This window comes from Syzygium oleosum, unplaced genomic scaffold, assembly GCF_021117445.2.
Source record: "Syzygium oleosum isolate NSW1041296 unplaced genomic scaffold, Sole_v2.1 Sole_v2.21, whole genome shotgun sequence".
NCBI lineage: Eukaryota > Viridiplantae > Streptophyta > Magnoliopsida > Myrtales > Myrtaceae > Syzygium > Syzygium oleosum.
In genome coordinates, this window is record NW_026607505.1 from 3,183,846 (window position 1) to 3,197,440 (window position 13,595).

The 13,595-nt window shown below is 39.7% G+C and overlaps 2 protein-coding genes across 8 annotated transcripts; both read left to right on the forward strand.

Moving 5' to 3' along the window:
• The first annotated feature begins 2,863 nt into the window (after nt 1-2,863).
• LOC115690750 (toll/interleukin-1 receptor-like protein) lies at nt 2,864-4,549 on the forward strand. The gene is made up of 2 exons (XM_030617215.2): nt 2,864-3,608; nt 4,080-4,549. The coding sequence occupies exons 1-2, from the start codon at nt 3,097-3,099 to the stop codon at nt 4,366-4,368; spliced, it is 801 nt and encodes a 266-aa protein (XP_030473075.1). The 5' UTR covers nt 2,864-3,096; the 3' UTR covers nt 4,369-4,549.
• A 2,671-nt stretch (nt 4,550-7,220) lies between these two features.
• On the forward strand, nt 7,221-13,263 carry LOC115690763 (disease resistance protein L6-like). 7 transcript variants are annotated; one of them, XR_008818690.1, is made up of 6 exons: nt 7,221-7,948; nt 8,151-9,249; nt 9,738-10,019; nt 10,099-12,280; nt 12,581-12,683; nt 12,786-13,263. XR_008818690.1 is itself a non-coding variant. In XM_030617228.2 (4 exons), exons 1-4 carry the CDS (start codon nt 7,338-7,340, stop codon nt 12,226-12,228), a joined length of 4,122 nt encoding a protein of 1,373 aa, XP_030473088.2. In that variant the 5' UTR covers nt 7,221-7,337; the 3' UTR covers nt 12,229-12,750. The 7 variants fall into 7 exon arrangements, 1 of the variants encoding a protein (XP_030473088.2); XR_008818692.1 differs by having other exon boundaries at nt 12,581-12,647; XR_008818689.1 differs by having other exon boundaries at nt 12,641-12,683.
• Nucleotides 13,264-13,595: the final 332 nt, after the last annotated feature.

Here is a 13,595-nt window from a genome sequence, read left to right on the forward strand (position 1 = left end):
CCAAAGAATAAAAGAAAAAAAGGGGCACTTTGCTGATTGTTGGTGAAGTCACGATCAAGATAACAACAAAAAGGGTAGTTCTTGTTTGATTCGGTCAAGAAATGAAAGGGAACGTCTTGGAGGAGCTGTCAGATAGAAAATAGGACAGTTGACTTTGTTGACTAATCCCACTTTGATATGTTTCCCTCTCTTGTACGCCGTTGTTGATAAAACGAAGAAATATTGAAGCGCCGTTTCTAAGCGGGTACTTGGCAGTGGGTTCACTGGTTTTGTTAGTGAAATTACATCAAGAATTTTTGTGTTGAAGCTAATTAAATTCTTGTGGTAAGAATTTGTGTATAATTCCTTCGTGAGATTGAGAGATTATTTCATGATAAATTATGGGGTTAAACACTGTGTACGTTATTTAGTGTAATTGGGGTTTAGGAAATACTAAGAGTGTCTGAGTGACTCGAGTGTGGTTGTAATCTCCGTTACATCGCTTGATCTATAGTGGAATTCTTTGCTGTTCTTCCCATGGATGTGGTCACTTCGATCGAATCGCGTAAATCTAATGTCCGATTTATTTTCTTATTCTGTCAAATTTATCATTCGATCGCTTGCTTATGCACACTATCTGTCCCATTACCTAGCACCCACCCATATTTCTATGATATCATTCATTTAATACTGTTTCAACTTCGCATATCCTGTTGGCCCAAGAAAAAGTACGAGGCTCGTTCTGACTTAGCCGTTAAGCCATTTCGACATTACGTTAAGAATCATATAATGCTTGCATGTCAACTTGACCAGGTCCTTTTCTTACATAATGATCCCACCAATTTGTTTCGATTAAATGGCATAGAATCCGCTAATATGTTTTACCTTGCCTTCTTCCTAATTAGCACGCATATAAAGGCAGAACCCGAAAAATCAGAAACATCACATCCTATATACATACGCCACAAAGAATTCAATGTGGTGGCCAAAATTTGCTCCAACATAGAAGGTGTTATTATTAGTGTTACCATTAGCATTACAATGTAGGAAAGTCTACATTTATCTCTAATTCTTGAGATTACTAACCACTAACGTCAATAAGTAAAAACACAAGCTGCATCAAAACGTAGGAAACAACAAAAGGTTAATACTATGAAAAAAATTAAACCGGTACACATGTGACAAATTTATCCCAAACTAATGTTTTGAACACCAAAACCCCCAAACTGGTATACCTGTGACAATTTTACCTTATGTCAGTTTTCGTTTAATTTTACCGTCAAATTTCTTTGTCGGATGACACGTAGCAGTTGATGGGTGTACCAATTTAAGGTTTTACCCTCCGTTTGTTACATGTGTATCAGTTTGTGATTTTTCGTAATATTAATCCAATTTAACGGAGGGTACATTTGCTGCAAATATACCGGTTTAGGGTTTTTGGTGGTCAAAAAATTAGTTTGGGGTAAATTCGTCACAAGTGTACTAGTTTGGAGATTTTGGTGGTAAAAAAAATAGTTTGGGTAAATTTGTCACAAGTATACCAATTTATGATTTTTCGTGGCACAAATTTAGCTAGTGCTCAAAAGGCCTAAAGTTCCTTTCAGAAAGGAAGTATTTCTTCGTTCAGAATCCAAAGTAATGCTTAAAATAAAACAGTTAAGCTTAGAACGAAAACCTAGCATAGAAAAACCGATATTACTATTTTTTAATTAATCTGTAAAATAGTCTAGGAAATGTTCTCAGAATATTTATCCAACCGATCGGTATATTTTACTCATGGCTTCTAGTTATGACTTTGTTTTCCTAAGTTTTAAAAATGAATTAAAATTGTTTTGAGTTCTATAGAATTGTAAAGGAATTATAAATGATTTTATATGTCAACATTTGGATACTTTGCAACGATTTGAGGTATTTCGCTTTAAATACAGATCAACCTATCATAGTCTGGCAAATTGAAGGAGGAAAAAGTCCAAGAGACCGGAAGTCAAGAAAACTTAGGGAGAATTACCAAAAAAGTCCTAAACTTATTGCAATTATGCATATTCAGTCCTAAACCTTTATTTTTGTCAATTGAGTCATAATCCTTTTGCATTTGTACCAATTCAGTCCATCTGGCCAATTTGGACCGAAAATCGTTGACTTGGACGTCCGCTTTCTTACGTGGTGCGGTAGGCGAGGCTCGCCCTCGCCAGAGGAAGAAGGAAGCAAAAAAAAAGAAAGAGAAAGAAAAGAATAAAAGGAAATAGAAAAGAAAGATAAAAAAAATTCGAACAAAATATTAAAATATTATTAAAAAATTATCCACGTGCACCATGTAGGGCGACTGACGTCCACGTCAGTGAATTCGAACCAAAATTGGCCGGATGGACTCAATTGGCAAAATGTAAAAAGGTTTATGACTCAATTGGCAAAATTGAAAAGTTTAAGACTGAATCGGCAAAAATGCAATAGGTTTAGGACTTTTGGAACAATTTTCCCTAGAAAAGCCGATATATATTACTATTTTTTGAGAGGTGAAATCTCATGCCATTGATGTATCGGAACGTGTGAACGCTAAATTCTCTATGTGGTCAAAATTTCTTGCATCTCATGATGATGCATGGAAAGTTTCACTCGATTTTTCTTTGCGATTATATATGTCGTTTTTCCAGTCAGCCTTGCGAACGTGACGGCATTGAAGGGGAAAGCGCGGGGCCAAGACATTTTATAATTCATCTCATTCCAGAAACTTGAAAGAGTCTATGAAAATGATGTAAGCACCAAACAAGAACATTTTTACGAAAGATAATACTTATCAAGTAAGGCCCACACGGAATGCGTTGAGTTGACGCGAACTCCTCCGCAAATCAGAGTGTCTCTTGGCTCCCTCAAGAGCAAAACACCCCAAGTTGGATTCTTCGTAGCTGTTTCCTGTGGCCGTCCTCAAGAGTTCGCTGAACGAGAAAGCAACGAAGATAGAATAGTACCCCCTTTGTGAAGACTTGTTCTCTTCCTCCATTGTATAAATGCGCACACAAACTTCTTGATTAGGAGTACCTGGGGTGGTCGATCCGATTCAAACACTCGTCTCTTCTCCTCGCCGCTGTGCATTGACGTTGTGGTTTTCTCACCGAAAAAATGCCAAGAAGGAACACTTATGCAGATCATTCGCGAGACCCCCGAGTCGCGGAAGAAGGAGAAGAAGATTACTACGAAGTGTTCCTGAGCTTCTGCGGCGGAGACACTCGCGCCGGCCTGACTGACCTCCTCTACAGGAGCCTGGTCGGAGCGGGAGTCTGCGTCTACAGAGACAACAACGAGCTCCACACAGGCGAGCTGTTTGGACCAGAGCTTCTCAGCGCGATTAGGCGATCTGGGATATTGATCCCAATCCTCTCGAAAAACTACGGCTCGAGAGAATGGTGCCTCCGTGAGCTCTCACAGATGATGGAGTGCAAGAGACGCAGTGATGGGTATGTGGTGTTGCCTGTATTTTACGGGGTGAAGCCAGCGGAGGTGCGGCACCAGGTGGGGATTTTCGGGGAGGGATTCCGATCCGGTACGAAGTGGTTCGATGAACGGGTTGTGGAGGATTGGAAGCAGGCGCTCCGAGAAGTCTGTTCCAGATTGGGAGATGAATCCGGGAGAGGGTACGTCTTATTTTCTAAACAGACCTTGTTTGCCTTTTTTGTATTCATGATATCCTCTGTTTTCCTTTTGCCAACACAATACCTCATCTACTTCCATCAACGATTTTGGCCGCGTTTGTTTCACGAAAAATTAACAATTTAGTTATTGGAAAAAACAAAATTTCTTTCATTATCATTATCATATCCGTCGACAAAAACGAAAGATCATCTGTCCGCAAATTTTTCATGCTTCTCTGCCTAGTCTCCGAACGAGCCTCACATGTGTATTTAAGTAAGTTTTTTTTTTTTCTTTTTATCACACACAAGAAAGAATGATTACATGAACGCGACGCGATATATTAGCCCGGTTTCGTATACCCAGCTATCTTGAAACATCGAGATTCATGAAAGATGCGCAAAATGATTTCTTTTCAAGTTTAAATGAGTATTCAGGTTCTAGTTTACGTCCTCGACTTCATTGTTCTTCGACAGGCAGGAAACAGAGTTAATCAAGAGGGTAGTTGAGCAGGTTTGTGGCGCGTTAGAGGAAGCCCATCATCTCACCTGGTCCATGGAGACGAAGGTGAGAGCGAGACTGGAAAAGGATTATCACCATGAGTTGACGCTCCCCGAGAATGCGAATCGTGCTGCGAAGGAAAAGTTAGCTCACGATTTTCACGACAATCTGAAGCGGACGCCGGTGCCTAGGAGCATGCGGAGTGATGGGAAAATGGTCAGGAACAAAATACACATAACTTTGCATGAGTACCCACCGCCTTGAAATTTATACTCCATGACTCAGGACAGGATGGAGCAATAAGTTCGTAACGTATTGCCTCGAAGCTTTGCTTCAAAACCATGTGACCTCCAAACCAGTTTTTCTTACCATGCTTGTCCTGGACCAGTTCCTACGTTTTGTTTGGGTCGAGCTTGCAGTTCATTGTTCAATTTCGATTTATTTACCATTTTGTTCCTGCTGAATTGATTTGGGAATTCTAGTAGCAAAAGCATGAAAAATCGCAGTATATAGTGTCCGTGAATGTTTGCGAACATAATCTGCAACCTCTTTTGATCCATGAATATAATTTGGAGCACATTATCATTCGTTCTATGTCGAGTCCTCGAGAACACTTTAGCTTCAAGAATGAAGTTGGGTGACAGTCGATAAACTTACCAGAAACCATGCTCAACTTCTCGCCGATCTTAGTCCGTTACTTATAAAATAGATAGGCCAATCTCTATATCGGCAACATGGAGTTTTGTGTTAGCTTTGTTCACATAGAGATTAGAAAATTGGTTCTTGGATTTGGAGATGGTTCACATAAAGCTTTTGAAGGCTACCTTGAAGTTTAGTGTTGTGTTCTCTCCTCGGGGCAGATGGTCAAATTAGAAACATGGTGAAGCACCGTGAGGAAGGAAATGCACGTCACCGATATGGTGGAATGACGGGAGAAAAACGATAGTAGAGATGCGAATGAGAAACAAATAGAGAAAAAGAAATCAAGTTAATCATATAGAACATCTGAAGACGGATTGGAGCAGATGAAAGGGTCATGATGCTGACAGTAGAGATGCGAATGAGAAATTCAAATGGGTTACGATAGTTCAATTCAACTGCTTAGCCGGTAAATTTTTCCTATTTATTATATAGAGACTTCGATTCATGTCATAAGTTAGATATCGTTTGACTCTCTTTATTGTTCTTCCAATTGATTTTTAGGATTGAAGTGCTGATGTCAAAATTATCCGGAGTCGAAATACAAAGTTTAGTAGATGATTGTGCAATGGAAATTGGTACATGCGATCGCTATGTAATGCTTATTGTTAAATATGAACTTCTCACATTTTCAAGTACCTGCCATTTGTAAAAGATGCGATTTTTTCATTTTTATACATGGTTTACTATATTAGCCTAGTGAATAAAGGAAAATATGAATTAAGAATACATTTCAGTTACTCCCTATAATTTTTCATAACTTTTATGTTTTACTCAGTTCACGAAACCGTCGTTGCACTTTTACTCGAATTCAATGATGGTCCTTGTACTATATCTCTTTATACATTTATTTCCCTAACTTATCTCCAACGGTTATTGAAGGACAAAATTCAAATTTTCATCAAAATATTAGCAGAGTATACTGGATCGATAAATCGACCTGCAGTGTACACGTGTTCAAGTTTCTAAAATAAGTTACACTTTTGGTCCTCGTACTTTTGTAAATAGTCCAATTCAATCCTTATGTTTCGACTCCTATAATTTTCGGATGTAGATGTCACGGAATTTTTTTTTTGAAGGGTAATATAAGGACCGGTTTTGTCATTAAAATGAAATACAAGGACTGAAATTTAATATTGCTAAAAGTATGAAACCCCAAAACCGTAACTTTTTAAAAGCTTGTAGAATTTGTCGCCTTGTCGTTAAACTTGTCAAATGGGTGAGTTGAGTCGAGTTTGGGTCAGATCGAAAATGATCCGACCCATATTGATCCATTTAATCCATTTTGACCTATTTTCATACAACATAATTCAAGCGACCCACACCCGTTCTAATCCATACCCAACTTGACCATATTTTAAAAGTAAATGACAAAAATGCCCTTTCGTCTACTAATAGGGTTTGAAGTGGCCATTCTTTGAAACCCGTTATAAGGCCACTTCTTTGAATCGGCCCTTATTCGGCAAGGCCTTTTTTGAAAGGGCACTTCGTAATCGTTATTTGAGACAACGTCCATTTCAAACCCTTATTTGAAGAAAAATGGAAAAATTTAAAAAGTGCTTGTGATCCTTCTTTAAGCTAATATTTATTAATATTTTCTATGGGCTTATTTTTTCAGACCCATTTTGCCACCTCTACTTGTCAGTGATAACTTTGTAGGTCTCAATGGAAAATTGAATTTTATCTTTAAATTTCGGCTGGACTAGAGATAAGTTGGGTAACTAAATAGTAAATATGTAACGAAACATGACCGAGAGGGATTGAAACTGAATTAGGCAATTGTACCACGGCCATTTCTCCAAACTTTTTCTAAAAAATGGAGGATTGAAAGTAGGGGTGTGTATCGGTCCCGGTCCAATTCGAACCAGATCAAACCCGATTGGTCGGTTCTGGTGGTTCCGGCGGAAATCCGTCCAATTCTCGATTCCAAATTTTTGGAACTCATAATAACTAGTTCAGCTCCTGAATCTGTATCGACGGCCTAGAGTATTTTATATTTTATTTTTTTATAGCATAAACCATACAAAAATTGAAGACAAGGTATTGACCGAGCAATATGTTTTGTTTTATTTATGAAACCGCGAGTTTTGTAGAGGAACGAGGCGGCCGGCAACAGGTGGCGAGAGGCGGGTGGGCGGCTGGCTGGTAATAAAGACAAGTGATGAGATGAGTTTTTATTTCTCATTTCTATTCAAGGAATAGAAAAATAAAATTTTTTTACTTTTTATTTCTATTTCAAACATATTTTTGAAATCAAAATTTGTTTCAGAAATAGATTAATAAAATTGTGTTACGAAACAAATTTTTATTTCAAACCTGTTCTTGAAAAAAAAAACAGAAAAAACATAATGATTATGATACTCGATCGAACCGTTCTTCATTTCAAGATGGAAATCGACTCGCTCCAGAACAAAGTCAGAACCGACCGAGAAATGCTTTTCATGGCCGACTAAACCCTCCCTCGCAAGCGCGAGCGTGTGAGCGCAGATCTCCCGGTTTGTTCTTCCCAGGTTCGAAGCAAAGCTCAACCCAGAATGGGAGTCGGTGAGGCAATGCGTAATCCTTTGGCCGTCGCCATCGCATCGATCCTTCTCGCCGTGCTCGCACCCCGTTTCCTGAAGAAGAAGGAAACCATCGCAGGCATCAAACCCGACGGACCCATATTGGTGGAATCCGCTCCGTCGGCCTCGGGGAACGACTACGAGGTGTTCTTGAGCTTCCGCGGCAGGGACACCCGCACCGGCCTCACCGACTACCTCTACAACAGCCTCGTCGACGCCGGGGTCTCCGTCTTCAGGGACGACGACGAGCTCCGCATCGGCGAGAAGATCGGCCCGGATCTTCTCCGAGCTATCAAGAGCAGTAAGATCTCGATCCCGATCCTCTCCCCGGATTACGCTTCCAGCAAATGGTGCCTTCGCGAGCTGGCCCGGATGATCGAGTGCAAGAGAAGTGAAGGGCACGTAGTCTTGCCCATATTCTACAAAGTGGAGCCCGGGCACGTGCGACACCAGACGGGGAGTTTCGGGAAGGCCTTTCATACAATTAAGAAGCATCATGAGGCAGAGGTGGTCCGACAATGGGAGCGAGCTCTCCAGGAAGTAGGAAGCTTAAAGGGATGGGAATCAGAGAGAATTGCTAACGGGTACTTCTTTTTTCACTCATGGTCTTGCTTAGCTAGATCTAAAGTCTGCAAATTTTATGCCGTGATCACTTTTACAGCGGAAAAAAGATGATGGGTTTTCATCAATTGGCTGGTTTTTGCTTCCTGTTTATATGCGGTGGATGTGCTTCGCGGAGATATTGATGATGGTTTTCTTGAATTGAACTTTGCTGTCATTTCACAGACATGAAGCTGAGTTGGTAAAGATAATTGTCAGGAAGGTTTTGGGCGAATTAAAGGAAGCTTTTCAGTTGGATGTCACCGAGAACTTGGTCGGGATTAGTAATCATGTAGAGGAGATTATGAGAATGTTAAGTACTGATGACAGTGATACTCGATTTGTTGGAATCCTTGGAATAGGCGGTGCTGGTAAGACGACTCTGGCCAAGGTCATGTACAATAAACTCTCCAGTCAGTTCGATCACTGTAGCTTCTTGGCAGATGTACGAGAAACATCAAAAGAGAGGGGTGCCCACCATTTGCAGAACCAACTAATCTCCGATATCCTAAAAGGAAAACACAATGATGTCTCCAATGTCGATGAAGGACTTAGAATCATCAAAACTAGATTTAGGCATAAGAAAGTCCTCATTCTTCTCGATGATGTAGATGATGTTTATCAGTTGAACTGTTTGGCTGGAAAACGTGACTGGTTTGCTTCCGGAAGTAAGATCATTATTACGGCAAGAAAACTGACTTTTCTTGATGAGCCTCGGGTGGACAACTCGTATGAACTCAACGGATTGGATCCTGACAACTCTTTGCTTCTTTTTAGTAGACATGCATTCAGAAGGGACTTCCCTTTGCCTGAATTTGGGGATCTCTCGCGTGATATCGTGTCCACTACAGGAGGGCTTCCTTTAGCACTCGAGGTTATAGGTTCATTCTTGTGCGGAAAACGCCTAGCAGTATGGAAAGATACGTTGAAGAAGTTAAGGAAAATACCACATACGGAAGTGCAAGAGAAGTTAAGGGTAAGTTATGAAGCATTGGATTATGAGCAAAAACAGATATTTTTGGATATTGCCTGTTTTTTTGCTGGAACTGACGGAAGAATTGCATCCTATATGTGGGATGACTGTGAATTTTTCCCAGGGATGGGAATTGAAGCATTGAGTTTGATGTCCCTGATAAAAGTTGGAAATGACCATAGGCTGTTAATGCATGACCAACTGAGAGATCTAGGTAGGGAAATTGTCCGGCAGGAAAACTATGACGAGTCCTGGAAACGTAGTAGATTATGGATTCACAAGGAAGCCTTACATGTTCTAGAGAAGAATAAGGTGAGAGTTTTCTTTGATTTTCTTTTTCCTTCTTAGTCGATGTTTCTTATTTACCATAATGAAGAAGAAGAAGTTAGCATATTGAACTACTCCTGCCCTAGTTAAAAGAAGGCCTGTTTGTATTATTTTCGACATTGTGGTACCCATTGCATAATACAAGTTGGTAATTCATGGCAGTAGTGTCCCTAGAGGGCTCTCTTCTGTGATAAACAGAGGTTCTCAGCTAACTTATGGAGTTTTATTCATTAAAGCCTGCAACCTAAGGTTTTTTTAGCAAACTTAATTGTAGTAGTGTTAAGCATTTTATGTGTTAGCTTTCTGATTAGTTTTGTATGATAAATTTGTTGAAAAATACTATACGAAGAGTTTAGCAGCAACCATGTTTTAATTGGATTTAGTTTGAAGCCTAAGAGGATTTATATCAAAACAACATGCTTAGTTAGTCGTCATGATGCTATATTTCTGATTTTTGGCATTCTTTCTTTCAGGGATCTAAAAAGATAAAAGCCCTCTGTCTTAACCAAAGTGGCTTAGGCAGGGTGTACAGCAATAAACCATTTGAAAAGCTACCAAAACTAAGGTTCCTTGAGATGAATAATTTAATCCTCTCTGGAGATTTTGAGTATCTTCTTTCTGAATTACGATGGCTCTATTGGAAAAATTGTCCGCCAAATTTTGTGGCAACCAATTTTCACGCAGAGAAATTAGTCGTTCTTGACTTATCAAGGAGCAAAGTCACAGATCATTGGGAAGGATGGAATCAAATCAATGTAAGATGAAAATATTTTATATTTTTTAAAAATGATCACTTACTCTCAGTGGCTCATGTCTATGTTTTTCTTCGTACAGGTGGCAAGTAATCTGAAAGTTCTTAACACTACTAATTGCCAGGACTTGAAAACATCTCCTGATCTCACAGCTTTTAAAAATCTGGAGATTTTAATTCTTGAAAAGTGTGAATATCTAACAAAAGTTCACCCTTCTATTGGAAACATCAGCACCCTAATTTCCCTAGATGTGAGAGACTGTTTCAGACTCAAGGAACTACCAATAGAAGTGAGTCAGCTACAAGAATTAGAGGAGCTTTTTATAGATAGAACTCGGATGGAAGAAATTCACATGTCTAAAGGTTCAATGAAGAAGCTCAGGACTCTTAGTGCCAAGTATTGTGAATCATTGGCTCGAATATCCAGCTCCTTAAGCCATCTAGCATCTCTGTCAACCCTTGATTTTACGGGATGCAAAAAGCTTGCTGAACTTCCAGACTCCATAGGGTGCCTTCAGAAACTGCAGTGCTTATCATTAAAGGAATGCAGCTCATTGAGAGGGATCCCCAACTCAATTGGCAAGTTGGAATCGTTAATTGAGCTGGACATATCATACACAAGTTTTACAGAGTTACCTGAATCCATTGGAGACTTGTGTAATTTAGAAGTTCTGCAAATGGCGCGGTCAAATGTAAAAAGGTTACCTAGTGCTATTGGGATGTTGGGGAAACTCACCGAATTAGATGCCACAAATTGCAATATCCTAGGAGGAGAAGTTTGCAGTGATATTGGGGAATTGTCCTCATTGAGGGCCCTCCGATTGTTCAAGACAGGCATTTATGGCTTGCCAGAAAGCATCTGTAAGCTTTCTTGTCTCCAAGACCTTGATTTACGAGGGTGCAACAAGCTTCAATTTCTGCCAAACCTTCCCTCTGGCTTGAGAACTCTAGGTCTCACTTGTCAGAGTCCTACATTGCCAGTCCTTTCCAACTTAATAAATCTGAAGGAACTTAGTGTCATGGAGTGCTGTACACTTGAATGCCTCCAAGAGCTTCCGTCTGAACTGTTGAAGCTTTCTGTTACAGCATGCCAAATGCTGAGAAAGTTGCCAGATTTGTCAAACTTGAAGCATCTTTCAGTGTTGAGTCTGAAGGTTTGCTCTGAATTGAGAGAAGTTAAAGGTCTGGAAGGATTAGTGTCGCTAACAATGTTGGATGTGTTGAAGTGCCCAAAGTTATCTAGGCTTGATGGGGTAGAATGTTTGATGTCTCTGAGGTACTTAAGCATAGGACCGTCGGAAGCATTAGAGAGGTTGATGGATCGTTTGGAACTGAGTAATTTAAAGGTGCTTCCAAGTTGCGAGAATCAAGTTGAAATTCAAGTTCTTAATAGCTTCATTTGCTTGGAAGTTTTGGATCTCACTGATTGCAAGTCTATGGAAAGACTGGACCTTTCATCTTTGAAGCTTTTAAGGAAAGCAAATGTTAAGAAATGCAAGAATCTAGTTGAAATTAGAGGCCTTGACAGTTTGGAATACTTGGAAAGGTTGGATATCTCTGAGTGCACATCCATTAAGAGACTGGATATTGCAAAATTGAAATATCTGAGATATTTTTGGGCTTCCAAATGCAAGAATTTATGTGAAGTCCGAGGTCTTGATGTCTTGGAGTACTTGGAATGGTTGGACATCTCTGGGTGCACATCGATCGAAACATTACCAGACCTTTCATGCTTCAAGACCCTGAAGTTTCTGAACATCAACCACTGCGAAAAACTACGTGATATTCAGACCCTGGAGAAATTCTCATCCTGCCAATGGCTATATATTGATGGATGCAAGTCCCTAGAGAAACTGCCAAACCTTTCAAAATTTGAAGGTTTGATAGAGTTGATAGTGAAAGATTGTCATGAACTTCTGGATATTTCAGAGCTCAAAGAATTGAGATCATTAGAATTTATAGATATGTCAAGATGCAAGTCCATTGAGCATCTACCAGATTTGTCATTGTGCAAGAACCTGAAATGTTTGGTCGTAAGAGACTGCGAGAAACTTATTGAGCTTACAGGACTTGGAGACTTGGCCTCGCTGTGGCAAGTGGATATTTCTGGATGCAAGTCACTGACAATACCAGAATTACCTGGAACACACATCATACAGAATTATGAAGAACCTATGCACCATCCCTTGTATGGGACTATCACTTTCAGCTGATGGGCTGCATATAGTTCTACTGCCATGTCGAAGTTGAGAAAGTAAAAAGAAGGTGATCACCGATGCCCTGTCAATAGCTATTTCCTGTCTTTCCTTTGCGGCTACAGAAAGCAATTTGATATCTGTTTCAAGAAGGGAATTTTCCTTCACGGCTTTTTCTATTATCTTTTCTTTCCACTATATATAGTTCAAGCAATGGAAAGAAGTTGATGCCCCGGCAATTGTTCATTTCTAGAGTGGAACTACTGCACCCAGTTGGAAACCTTCTCTAAGTAGATTTGATATAATCACGGGTAGACAACTCCAGTTCTTAATCTTCAACACGAGATTGATCAGTGATGTGCATGTACAGACACTTTGGAGGTTAACTTGCTTGGATACCTGATATGCCGCGTTTCTTTTACTAACACAGGGAACAGGTGACTAAAGTAGAACATCTTCTCATGAATTTTTAGGTCAGATTTGTTGATTTATATTTGCTGTTACTTGCCTTATCGTTATGAAAATTAACTTATCACGACATGCCATTTCTTGAATTGTTACCGGGATTCATGCAGTTTATAGAGGCTCTAGTTTGGGATTGACTACATATTGCAGCTTCCTGTGGAAGAATTTTAAGTGTAGAAGACATTGCCAAATGTTGGAACACTTCTCCAGCTTAGAGCTTGCAAATTCCTCCGAGTTTATATGAGAGATGAATTTTTGAAGAATTAATATTCCTGGCTATATTGAAGTGCAACAAGCAAAGCTTCATTCGACTTTTACCGAGGAACCAGTGTTTTCTCCTCAATATCATTAAGGAGCTTTCCTCTTTTTCCTTTCGTGATAATATTATGCCCGAGAATGTTCCTTGGTTTCAGTATTGGACCATTATGCAATCAGTTTTGAACGAAGAACTAGACTTCTTTTTCATTGTGCAATAACAGTGACACTACTTGCAGGAGCACCCACGCCGGGTGAACCTGTTCTTCGTTATATCTCGATACTTCCTACATATCCCATGTAAATGAGCAAGGGTTAAAGACAATTCTAAATCAGAGTTAATAACTAGGGCAGCCGCTTGATCGCTACTTTTTCTCGTGGTTTTTAGTTTGCTTCCTTAGGGGCTCGTATCAGTTACCATGAATTGACCAGGAAGACACCAAGCAGGAAAACTATGAGATTTGATGAGATTACTGTCAACTATTCTAAAAACTTAAGCAGTTAGATGAAAACGTGATTTAATATTTAATTATTCTAACAAAAATTATGCATTGATTTGCCTTTTCTTTCTTTCGGTTGCCCATATTAGTTCAAGGAACCAGGAGACTCCCCAGAACATATGGAAAGCTGGCTGCCTCGTCAGAGGACGTCTTCCGACATAGCCA

Excerpts from the sequence above, each read along its gene's own strand:
- LOC115690750 (XM_030617215.2), top strand. The coding sequence starts at position 3,097 with ATGCCAAGAAGGAACACTTATGCAGATCATTCGCGAGACCCCCGAGTC. Across the intron at positions 3,609-4,079 it reads GGAGATGAATCCGGGAGAGG|GCAGGAAACAGAGTTAATCA; the intron begins GTACGTCTTATT and ends GTTCTTCGACAG.
- LOC115690763 (XM_030617228.2), top strand. The coding sequence starts at position 7,338 with ATGGGAGTCGGTGAGGCAATGCGTAATCCTTTGGCCGTCGCCATCGCA. Across the intron at positions 7,949-8,150 it reads TCAGAGAGAATTGCTAACGG|ACATGAAGCTGAGTTGGTAA; the intron begins GTACTTCTTTTT and ends GTCATTTCACAG. Across the intron at positions 9,250-9,737 it reads ATGTTCTAGAGAAGAATAAG|GGATCTAAAAAGATAAAAGC; the intron begins GTGAGAGTTTTC and ends TCTTTCTTTCAG.